Source organism: Mercenaria mercenaria, chromosome 11, assembly GCF_021730395.1.
Source record: "Mercenaria mercenaria strain notata chromosome 11, MADL_Memer_1, whole genome shotgun sequence".
Classification (NCBI taxonomy): domain Eukaryota; kingdom Metazoa; phylum Mollusca; class Bivalvia; order Venerida; family Veneridae; genus Mercenaria; species Mercenaria mercenaria.
This window is the reverse complement of record NC_069371.1, coordinates 59,312,830-59,325,663: the sequence shown is the minus strand read 5'-3', so window position 1 is coordinate 59,325,663 and position 12,834 is coordinate 59,312,830. Positions and strand designations below refer to the sequence as shown.

The 12,834-nt window shown below is 35.1% G+C and overlaps 1 protein-coding gene across 2 annotated transcripts in view; it reads left to right on the top strand.

The window, feature by feature from the left end:
• LOC123531015 (peroxisomal carnitine O-octanoyltransferase-like) overlaps positions 1-12,834 on the top strand; it is an 84,837-nt gene that overhangs the window by 5,915 nt on the left and 66,088 nt on the right. For both annotated transcript variants that reach the window (XM_053517521.1, XM_053517522.1), the window contains exons 2-3: positions 6,483-6,620; positions 8,291-8,415. In XM_053517521.1, the coding sequence (XP_053373496.1) occupies positions 6,485-6,620; positions 8,291-8,415 (261 nt within the window). In that variant the 5' untranslated portion in view covers positions 6,483-6,484. The remainder of the gene's footprint in view (positions 1-6,482; positions 6,621-8,290; positions 8,416-12,834) is intronic.

The following is a 12,834-nucleotide window of genomic DNA, read 5'->3' as shown; positions in this document are numbered from 1 at the left end:
GTTTTAAGAGGTAAAAATTTAGAGTTAAAGAGCATTTGATAAAAAATCTAGTAACAGAATGTAACAGTGATTTCGTATACTATTGATCTCTGTTGGAATACATATGTCTGTGATATTATTTTAAGCATACTTTTAATAATTCCGTTTTCCACCTAAGTCTTGACCCCCATCAATCTTGTCCTAATATTTTTTTGTGTGTTAAATGGACCCCATTGGAAATAAGCTTTTAGCTTAATGGGTTATCCTTAGGTCCCTAGCATTTTAATAACAGTTTCTTTTTTAGCAATGACATTTGGTATTATCATATTAAAAGTATGCAAATTGTGATGTTGTGCTATTTAATGTAATAGAATTGTGATTTTTTTTAGAAAATATGTTTTATTAAGTCTTGTCTGTGATATTTATGTATTGTAATGTGTTCTTTTATGCTATGACCTAAATGTAAATAAATAAATAAATAGACAAAAGCCAAGTTATATTAATGATGGGTGAGTTCATGATTTGACGTAGTTACAGAGTTTTCTTAATGGAAGTTTCTTACTATCCAGTAACAGGGTTCCTAGCATGCATTTTAGGCATCTGGTATAGTTCCTTTGGCGTCTAATAATAATTTTGTTTATGAATAGTGTAATGAATTTATTAAAATCATCATCTTTTGTTTGCCTAAGATAGCAGTATTTACTTGTAAAAGCAAACTAGACTGAATTCAAACCTTCATCTCACTATTTAAATGAGTCAAAACAGAATAGTGACAAATGTAATATTTCACTAAGGCAGCATTACATGTTTGCAATCATTCTGCGAACTTCTGTTTGTCAGTATTTGTCTCTTCACAACTGCCGTTCATTGTTACAGGCCAAACAGAATGGCAACAGGAGATAATCTCACATTTATAAGCTTGTGTCACTGCGTTATCTTATTGAAGCGTTTACTGACTTGATCACTCATAATCAAATCAACAGACGTTTATTAAAGTATTACACTTGCGATATGGCTGGCACTTAATAAACCAAATCGGGTCCAATTTTCAAACGACAACTGTTGATTTCTCAGACTTCCAATCATAAATTCATTCCTTCCCTGTGTAGAAAATACTAATAACATTAAAAGAACACCATTATCATTATAAACAAACAATCTGATACAAAGTATTTCACGACACAAATTTTTATCCTTCTGCTGTCTGTTTCATACACTGGTAAAATGAGACTTCATTCAGTTTCCACATGATATTGACAAGATTTGCTCTATATGCCTTTCAAGTTGCTGATCTATTTATTTTTACAGCTCTTTGAACAGGCACAACAACAACAAAAGTGGAATGCTTTTAAACAGTGGTAGTAATTAACTTAATATCATGAATATATAAGCAGCAGCTGCTTTTCTAACAAATATTGATCAGATGTAGTTAAGGTACTTCCGCCATCTTGAATTTAGAGTGACCTTCATTTGAAGTGTGAAAATATAGTGAACAGAAGCTTTCAAATGCAGCTGTTCCAGAATACAAAAACAGCTCAGTTTGCAAGACCTGAACTAAAAGTAGCTGTATAAAAAGTAAAACTAAAATTTGGAAATAAACAAAGAAGATATTTTACCTGTATTTTTCCAAATTTTTGGTTAGATTTATAAATCCTTTCAAAATACTTTATTAAAAATTCATGAATGGTAAAAGTTAGTTCAAAGTATCAATTAGTGCATAGGAGAATTGTCTTACTGAATAGAACTAAACTTATTACAAAATCTGTTTTCAAACCTGACCATCTCATGTATTAAAACAAAAATAAATCTATACATATTGCTATTTTCAGCATACAAAAAAGTAGTGCAATGTGCGGACAACGATTTTTGTACGTATGGTGTACCAAACTGCCTAAAATTATAAGACAAATCTCAGACTTAATGTGAACAAGAATTGGCAACGATCCAAAATTCTTTTCAAGGATTGTGCAGGTATAAGAAAGGTTTAATTTATTATAGTGGAATTTATGTACTTACGCGCTGCTTATCTCACGGAAAATTTGGTTGAAATGGAATTTTCGGCACTTCCTGCGGTAACTACCGAAATTACTTAATTAACGTAACTTTCTCACTCGTACGTGATTGTATATTTATAAATTATGAAAACAATCGAAATATTTGCTTTATCACGATATATGCAAATATTTTTAGACAATCTTGAAACAATACTAGGCCACAGTATTTCCGCATACTGGTCCGGGACAAGTTCGATGTGTATAGTGATTCCTTATTAGATGTTTCATGCGTCGTAAACTAACCAATTTTGATCTATCGACTTTTTAAACAAGATGAGAATAATGCAGCATGTTTTTGAAAACACAGTGAGAATAAATCGCAGAAAAAATGTACAGCCAAATATGTTAGGAGGTAATACAATTTGTATACAGTTGTAGATAACTACGAAACATTTTAAAAATGAGTTGAACTTCTCACGCGAAAACCTGATGATTAAAATCAGCAATATCTCAAAAGTAACTTTTCTGCATCTTGGTTCTTCGTTAAACAATGATATTTTTTCACACTTCCATATATTTAAACTGATAATAAATGTGCATTGAAATTCTGGCATAGAAATGGACATTGACTTTACATTACTGCGGTGTTGACAGCAGAAACAGCGGTCCAGTACTAAGACTGTCTACAAAACCAAGGATAACGAGTTCTTTATCTGAAAATTACGAACATTGGGATCAGTGTTCAGTATACACCTGAAAATGATAGACTTGCTATTTGCCGAGTGCACACTTGTTTTCTATCGTCGTTAATATAAAGTAGACTAGTAAATATTCGTACACATGCATAATCTCATAAACACTTCTTTAATGTATGTTCTCTGAAATGAACAAATAACTGGCTCAACTGAGACACCATACTTAAAAGTAAATTAAGTTTATTCACCACGAGGTTCCAAATGCATGGGAGTCTCGTGATAATACATGCCTTTAATTTCACATGGTTGAAGTGTAAACAAATAGTTAAATTTGCTTCGTTTTATTTCTCACGGAAAAGATCGGACGGTTTTTTATATTGGAATAATTATAGAACATCTATGCATTTAAAGTTGAAAGTTGATTGTTTTCTACAGGACGTAAAACAAGTAAGCACTTTTACTTTTTCAGCAGTGTTCCTCAGGTGAACTTTGACATTGTTTACGAAGAGAAATCAGAAATCTTGAAATGCGTTGTTCGGCTGAAAGGTATAGTTCCCGGAAAAGATCTAAAATGGTTTATTTTGGGGATTTTTGTTTTATTTATAAATTCAACACAATGTGTAATATTTCCAGTTTTTGAAAATGATTGAAATTCAACTTTATTTTAGAAAAAGTTTCGATCTTTCAGTAATATTTTGTCAGCGGATGCTTACAAATTTTAAGTGAAACGGCTTTCTTGTCCAAGGGAGGTGTGTAAAGTGAAAAATATCATTACACATTGCGTTTATTCTTTAAATGTGAAGGATCGGTAACAGATTAAGGAGATCGGACAGTGAAAAACTATACTAAATGGATATCTCTAACCATAAATAAGGAGACATACATATTTCAGTAAGGAAATCTCAGGTAAAAGAACAATCATATATTTTATTCCTTGAAATAAACATGGCGGCAAAATATTTTAGAAAACCTATGCACGTGTTTTGCGCGTTAGAATGTTTAACGACATTTTCTTGAAAAAGTAACGCTCGTGTGTACTATTTTGGCATTTGTTTGATTTGAAAATAAATGTTTTATAGCAATTTAGGTTGCATATGATACCGAAATTTTGCACCAAAAATGTTCACTCATTTTCTTCCAAAGGACTGTGGAGATAGGGTTCGGCGTAGCTTTCATGCTCGCAAGTTTACCTACAGATATATCTTTTCAGTTTTTATCATATATTTTTTGTGTCCTTGCATTTCGAAAGCTGTTTCGAGGATTCTGATTTTTCACATGGATTTCTAATTTCAATTTGCGGAAATACCTTAAGCTTATTGTATTAAGTATAACATAATACTTTCATAGAAAAATACTTAATTTATAAACAAATTGATTACTGGACGCCAAGAACATGAAGAAACGACATAGATCAGGCTTAGTCATTGGGTTCCAATAAGGCTAGACACTTCCTTTCTTAATATGTTTATGGGTATTTTCCCCTGAAAAACCTGAAGCAAATACTTTTTATACATGTATCAAAATTCAGACATTGCATTGTAAGAAGAATATCTGACCTTTGACCCTCCTGGCATTCTGTGCATTGATTTTTATACCCCCACAAAACGAAGTTTGGGGGAGTAAATAGGAGTCAGCTTGGCGGTTGGTCGGTCCGTTGGTTATTGTGGTTTCCGGATGATAACTCATGAAAGGCTTGACTGATTTGAATAGTATTTGGTTTGGTACACATGTGTAACATCAGAAAATGCAGGTCAAGTTCGAATTTGGGATCAATCGGTCAAAAGTCAAGGTCACAGTGACCCTGAACAGTTAAACGGTTTCCGGATGATTAAACTTGAGAACGCTTGGGCCTATGATCATATATTTTAGTACACAGGTGTAACATCATGAAATACAGGTCAGGTTCGACTTTGGGGTCTGTAGGTCAAAGGTCAAAGTCACAGTGACTCGGAACAGTTAAATGGTTTCCGGATGATAACTTGAGAACACTTGGGCCTAGGATCATAATTTTTGGTACACAGATGTAACATCATGAAATACAGGTCATGTTTGACTTTGAGGTCTGTAGATCAAAGGTCACAGTCACAGTGAATCAGAACAGTTAAACGGTCTTTAAGATGATAACTTGAGAACCGCTTAGGTCTAGGATCTTAAATTTTTGTACACAGGTATAACATGATTAAATACTGGTCATATTCAACTTTGAGGTTAGTAGGTCATAGGTCAAGGTCACAATAACACGAAACAGGATCATGAAAATTGATAGTGAGGTTGGTTATGACCAGCAGATGACCCCTAATGATTTTAAGGTCAGCAGGTCACAGGTCAGGGTCACAGTGACCCGGAACACTTAAACAGTTTTCGGACAACAACTTCACAACGTTTGGGACTAGGATCATGAAATTTAATAGGGAGGTTGGTCATGACCAGCAGATGACCCATAATTAACTTAAGGATTTCACTTGGCAGTGTGGTATCTTATGAGACCTGCACTTTGTGCTTATTTTAATAAGTCATTTTTCAACCAGAAATGGTATGGTGAAATATTCACATATCTTTCAATTACTGGGTAGATCATTTAGATATTGAACAAAGCTTATTTTTGAGAAATAAGTTTATAAACACTGGCAAAATTTGATAATTTCATTCCTTGAAGAACGATTGTGGCTTAGTTTAAAAAATGTGAGTGTTGTAGCCATTCAAATAAAATACAACTTCGCTGATGAATATAATTTTACTTTGTGTCAAATCTTGTTCAGTCCTGCTTTGCAAGTCGCCATTGCATTGAGTTACACCCGCAGGGTTTTTCATCAGGACAATGGAACATTCTCAGGGCACTTGTTTGGCTGTTTTTGGGGCAGAATATAGGCCCCATTCCCTTTATAAGATGATACGTTTTTTCCCCTTTCTCAGAAGAAAATTCCTCTGATAAAAGGTTGTTTGACACAACTAGATATGAACTCTCTTTCAAGTTATATTATAGTGCCTCTAAGGAAGTTTACTGCTGCCACAGTTAAATTAGTTAGAAATGAATGAAAACAGTATCAATAAGTGTGAAAAGTAGTTATATATATATGTGGCTAAAAACTTCCCCCTTTTTGTCTTAAAACAAAAAATTCCCTTTTCTGAGGGTATGGGTACCTCTCCCCACAAGATGTCTAGTGCCCTGATTCTGTTTGCCACAAAATAAAGTAAAATGAGCAAAATTTGAAATGATGTAAAATTATTATTGTTGAAAAGAGTATGTGTTCTGGTCTATGATTCAGTTTGGGAAGTACCATTTATTTTTCAAAGGGGTGTTCACTGAAAATATATTGGCTGAATAGCGAACAGACATCTTGGTCTGCACTGTTCACAAAGGCAAAAATACATGCCACCAGCAGGCTTAAGGTTATACCTCATTTCATATAGCGATTATGCTTATCATGCACATTGTGTCCAATTTATAAATCTTTTAGTTACATGCTCTTAAAGGTCTTTACTTAACCCTTAGACTGCTAAATTTCTAAAATGGACTGGTCCATCATTCAATTTGGGCAATGCCATTTAGTATTCAAAGGGATGTTCACTGAAAATTTATTGACTGAATAGTGAACAGTGTAGACCATGATCCGTGCAGGCTGATCTTGGTCTGCACTGGTCGCAAAGGCAAAATCAGTCGCCACCAGCAGGCTAAGGGTTAATAAGATTTTTCCCAGTTTGTATATTCTCTATGCTATTTCTGAGATTTTTTTGCGACTCCATAGGAATGGTCCGTACAAAGTCTGATGGAGCATATTTTACACGTTTTACAGTTAGATATTTTTTATTTCAGACATGGCCGACATTCAGAATCAAGATGTTGATGCGATGTTTACTTCAAAAACAGAGAGGACTTTTCAGTATGATGAACAACTTCCAAGTTTGCCAGTACCAACATTACAGCACACCCTAGAGAGATACCTGGATTCTGGTGAGATCTAGAAGTTCAGATTGTCTGCAGCAGTACCGTCTCACTGGAGCTTGAATAAGAAAATCAGGAGTTGCCATAATATTTCCTTTGGCAAAATTTTAAAAAGTCTGAGAAAAATATTAAAGGCACAGGCCTCCAGATATTGTACAGTAACGAAAAAAGAGAAAACTTTTAGATGTCAGGAAATAAATGTTATATTTCTTAAGAAAGCTTTGAAACTTAATTACTGACAGACTATTTATGGAAACACATGATAATCATTTGTTTTTACTAATTTTTACAGTTAAAATTGAAAGGCATTTGTGACGCTTCACTCAAGGTAAACTGGCTTAATTATAGATATTAAATAGTTTACCTTAATTATAAATATCAATATTTAATGGTCGTTAAATACATTTTCCTCGATGGTGTGTTAATAAAGACAGCGGGAAAAATTTCATTGCCACTGCGGCCCGGATTCGATTCTTTACTTGGGCATCTTTTTTTTTTTTCAGATTGTTTAGAAACAATTGTAATGTTCATAATATGACCAAACTTCAGTTTTAAAAAAAGATCATTTTTAGCTAAAATCTGGAGGTCAGTACCTTTAAGTGTAGATGCATTTACCCATAACCTGCTATATTTCCGTAATGGACTGGTCCATCTTTCAATCTGGACAGTACCACTTATTACTCAAAGGGGTTTTCACTGAAAATTTACTGACTGAATAGCGAACAGTGCAGACCATGATCAGACTGCACGAATTTGCAGGCTGATCTTGGTCTGCACTGGTCACAAAGGCAGAATCATCTGCCGCCAGCAGGCTAAGGGTTAAAAGTTAATTTAAAACTTTAGTCTGAAATTTTGGATATACGTATTGATTGAAACAAGTCTGTGCTGTTGAAGATGAGTAGACACTTTGGTAATCATAGCAACTTTTTGCAAGGAAATGTTTGTAAAAAAAAAACTGCAGTATCTATTAACTCCATGAACATATCTAGCAAATTGGAAAATTTATCGTTTTAAAGTCAAAATTTCAGATTTAAAGTATTGGTGAATATGGATTTAGGATTCATGAGAAAACTGTTCCTGTTAAACAGGGTTTCAGGATTACATTTGTATGGAATGCGTAAATTGATAGATGGTTTCTTAATTTTTGCCAGACGCATTATGTTCTTAAAGGTTTTGATTTTTAACCTTTAGCATGCTAGATAAATTGTCGTCTGCTGGAAATGTCGTCTGCTAAAATTGTAAAGTTCATTCAATTTGCTCCAAAATTGGAAGAAATATTGTCAGAGTAGCAAACAGCTTGGAACCTGATCAGACGCCGATTTAATCGGCGTCTGATCTGGTTCCAAGCTGTTTGCAAAGGCTGTTAAATTCGCCTGCAGCAGGCTAAGGGTTAAATTGCAATAATCATTACTCATACTCCCCCTGGTATTTTTCATTGGAATTTAGAAGATAAATGAAGACTAGATTATAGATTTCCAGACTACTGGACATGGAGTTTCAAGGTAGCCAGTCAGGCAGGCTCTAAAAATATTAAGTAGATAGAATTTCCCCCAGGCTCGGGACATGGGATTTCTGAAACCCTGTGTTAAATCTGGTTTTATCAGGTGATGAAAGTCATTGTATCATAAAACAGGTATGCCACCAGGTGTACATCACAGAACTAGAAAATGTTTTTTCAGTGCGGCCACATGTAACTGAGGAGGAGTATAGACAAACAGAATTTATTGTGCAACAGTTTGCGTCTGGTGTGGGTAAAGATCTTCACAGACAATTGCTGAAAAGAGCGGGCTCAGAGAGGAATTGGGTAAGTTTTATGACAGTGTTAAGAATGGGGAGGTGTCCACTTGCCTCTGAAAGTGAAAAAAATCAGTTCTGTAGGATAGGTCAGGCTGATAAATATGATTCCCTTAAGACAAACTTAAATTTCATCTGTGCAATAATTTCTATGTTAAGTGTTCAAACTTACAACAGTTACTGTTAATTGACACACATGTTGTATAATAGGGTTATTATAACAGTAGATTGATCTGGGATGCAGTATTCGGCTTGAGTGGATTTTGCCAGATCGGATCTCACGAGGCGCGCAAGCGCCGAGTGTGATCCGACCTTGCAAAATCCACGAGAGCCGAATACAAAGTCCCAGATCTAGCTACTGTTATAATGACCCTTTTATTATATACCTTTACCATTTTGATTCTTGTTTTGTTTTGAACGAAGTCTTCAATGTTTATCGATATTAAATGGAACTTAGTAAAGTTTTTATATGCGCTATTCATAGAAATGTGTCGGGTCATGCATATTGATGAAAATAGTCCGGCAACATACAATACGGAAGGTACAATATGGAATTTAAAAAGTACAATACAGAATTTTTGTCTGTCTGTTCATATTATATTGTGAAATACAAGCCGATTTTTTTTACAGAATTTATATAGGTATATAATAAAATTGGAATATGTCAGTAATACTGTATGTTAAATAAAAAAGATATGGATATATACATGTACATTATACTTACACAGGCTGGCAATAGAAAGTTAAGCAGATAACTCAGTTTGCAAAATAAAATTGAAAAGCATGTTTCTGATTTGATTGGTTGTTATGCAGTCATAACTAGATGGAAAGTAGCTTACACTTGCTGCTTTTATTTCATGATTTCATTTTTAGCTCGACTTTTCGAAGAAAAAGTAGAGCTATTGCACTCGCTCCGGCGTCGGCGTCACCGTTGGTTAAAGTTTTTGATAAAGTCAAATATCTCTATTACTATCAAAGCTATTGACTTGAAACTTAAAATAGTTATTTACTATCAAAGTCTACACCAGGAAAAACAATCCCCATAACTCTGATTTGAATTTTGACAGAATTATGCCCCTTTTTAACTTAGAATTTTTGGTTAAAGTTTTTGATAAAGTCAAATATCTCTGTTACTGTCAAAGCTATTGACTTGAAACTTAAAATACTTATTTACCATCAAAATCTACACCAGAAGAAACAATCCCCATAACTCTGATTTGAATTTTGACAGAATTATGCCCCTTTTTAACTTAGAATTTATTTTTTTAATTTTGATAAAGTCAAATATCTCTGTTACTATTAAAGCTTTTGACTTGAAACTCAAAATAGTTATATACAATCAAAGTCTGCACCAAGAGACACAATTCCCATAACTCTGGTGTGAATTTTGACAGAATTATGCCCCTTTTTAACTTAGAATTTTTGGTTAAAGTTTTTGATAAAGTCAAATATCTCTGTTACTATCAAAGCTATTGACTTGAAACTTAAAATAGTTATTTACTATCAAAGTCTACACCAGGAAAAACAATCCCCATAACTCTGATTGAATTTTGACAGAATTATGCCCCTTTTTAACTTAGAATTTTTGGTTAAAGTTTTTGATAAAGTCAAATATCTCTGTTACTGTCAAAGCTATTGACTTGAAACTTAAAATACTTATTTACCATCAAAATCTACACCAGAAGAAACAATCCCCATAACTCTGATTTGAATTTTGACAGAATTATGCCCCTTTTTATGACCCCCTTTGAAAAAGGAGGGGTATATTGTTTTGCAGATGTCGGTCTGTCGGTCGGTCGGTCGTAATGTAGACCTATCCGTTTCCGGATGATAACTCAAGAACGCTTGGGCCTAGGATCATGAAAGTTGATAGGGCGGTTGGTCATCACCAGTAGATGACCCCTATTGATTTTGAGGTCTGTATGTCAAAGGTCAAGGTCACAGTGACCCTGAATAGTAAAACGGTTTCCGGATGATAACTCAAGAACACTTGGGCCTAGGATCATGAAAGTTGATAGGGAGGTTGGTCATGACCAGCAGATGACCCCTATTGATTTTGAGGTCAGTATGTTAAAGGTCAAGGTCACAGTGACCCTGAACAGTAAAACAGTTTCCGGATGATAACTCAAGAACGCTTAGGCCTAGGATCACGAAAGTTGATAGGGAGGTTGGTCATGACCAGCAGGTGACCCCTATTGATTTTGAGGTCAGTATGTCAAAGGTCAAGGTCACAGTGACCAGCAACAGTAAAATGGTTTCCAGGCAATAACTCAAGAACGCTTGGGCCTAGTTTCAGGAAAATTGATAGTTAGGTTGTCCATGACCAGCAGATGACCCCTATTGATTTTGAGGTCAGTATGTTAAAGGTCAAGGTCACAGTGACCCTGAACAGTAAAACAGTTTCCGGATGATAACTCAAGAACGCTTAGGCCTAGGATCACGAAAGTTGATAGGGAGGTTGGTCATGACCAGCAGGTGACCCCTATTGATTTTGAGGTCATTAGGTCAAAGGTCAAGGTCACATTGGCCAGGAACAGTTAAATGGTTTCTGATCTTCTTGTCCAAAACCATAGGGCCTAGGGCTTTGATATTTGGTATGTAGCAAAATCTAGTGGTCCTCTACCAAGATTGTTCAGATTATTGCCCTGGGGTCAAATATGGCCCCACCCCTAGGGTCACATGGTTTATATAGCCTTATATAGGAAAAAACTTTGAAAAACCTCTTGTCCAAAACCACAGGGCCTAGGGCTTTGATATTTTGTATATGACATCATCTAGTGATCCTCTACTAAGATTATTCAAATTATTCCCCAAGGGTCAAATATGGCTCCGCCCTGTGGGTCACATGGTTTACATATACTTATTTACAGTGTGCATATAATTTCTGTTCCTTGTGCAATTACTAAATGCATCAAGGGGGGCATTTCGTGTTCGACGAGCTCTTGTTAACTTAGAATTTATTTTTTTAATTTTGATAAAGTCAAATAACTCTGTTACTATTAAAGCTTTTGACTTGAAACTCAAAGTAGTTATATACAATCAAAGTCTGCACCAAGAGACACAATTCCCATAACTCTGGTTTGAATTTTGACAGAATTATGCCCCTTTCTAACTTAGAATTTTTGGTTAAAGTTTTTGATAAAGTCAAATATCTCTGTTACTATCAAAGCTTTTGACTTGAAACTTAAAATACCTATTTACCATCAAAGTCTACACCAGGAGAAACAATATCCATAACTCTAGTTTGAATTTTGACAGAATTATGCCCCTTTTTAACTTAGAATTTTTTGTTAAAAGTCAAATATCTCTGTTACTGTTAAAGCTTTTGACTTGAAACTCAAAATAGTTATTTACTATCAAAGTCTACACCAGGAGACATAATTCCCATAACTCTGGTTTGAATTGTGACAGAGTTATGTCCCTTTTTAACTTAGATTTTTTTTACTGGCAAAGCTCTAATTCAGAGTTAAGCACTGAGAAAAGTCGAGCACGCTGTCTTACGGACAGCTCTTGTTATTGTCAAGAGCCACTTTGTTTATGTGGAGAATGTTTCAGGTTCTAAAGTCAGATGTCACACTTGGAATTCAATTTCACATTCTATGAAATCCTTAAATTTCATGGTTACGATTTATCATGGCTGGGTTTTTAGCTCACCTGAGCATGAAGGTATTGTGACTGGTCATTGTCCGGCGTCCGTCATGCGGTCTGTCTTCCGTCAATATTTGCCTTGTGAACACTCTAGAGGCCACAGTTGTGATCCAAACTTTATGAAACTTGGTCAGAATGTTCGTGTTGATGATCTAGGTCAAGTTTGAAACTGGGTCATGTGAGGTCAAAAACTACGGTAGGTCACCCTGTCAAATCAAATGAAGTTTAAGTTTGAAACTCATGAGAATCGGTCAGAATGTTTGTCTTGATGATCTCTAGGTAAAGTTTGAATCTGGGTCATGTGGGGTCAAAAACTAGGTCATCTATTAAAAATCAAAGAAAAACCCTGTGCATGCAATAGGGGCTGCATTTTTCATTTAATGTGCATGAAACTTTGTCAGAATGTTTGCCTGTAAGAAATCTGGGATGAACTTTTATCTCGGTCATTTGTTGTCAAAAACTAGGTCAATAGGCCAAATCAAAGAAAAAGCTTGTTTACACTCTAGGGGCCACATTTTTATGCCCCCGGCATTACTGATGTGGGAGGCATATGGTGATTGTCTTGTCCGTCCGTCCGTTCGTCCGTCCGTATGTGGTTAACCAAATGGGACCGTAACCTGTGACCATTCCTCATCTTCAGACATCACCTGACCTCAGTTTGACCTTTTCCTTGACCTCATTTTGGACTTAGGTTGCTTTATATGGGCCATCTCTTGGTAAACCAAATGGGACCGTTTCGTCTAGCATCAATACCCCTTACTAGAGTGACTTGATACTAATG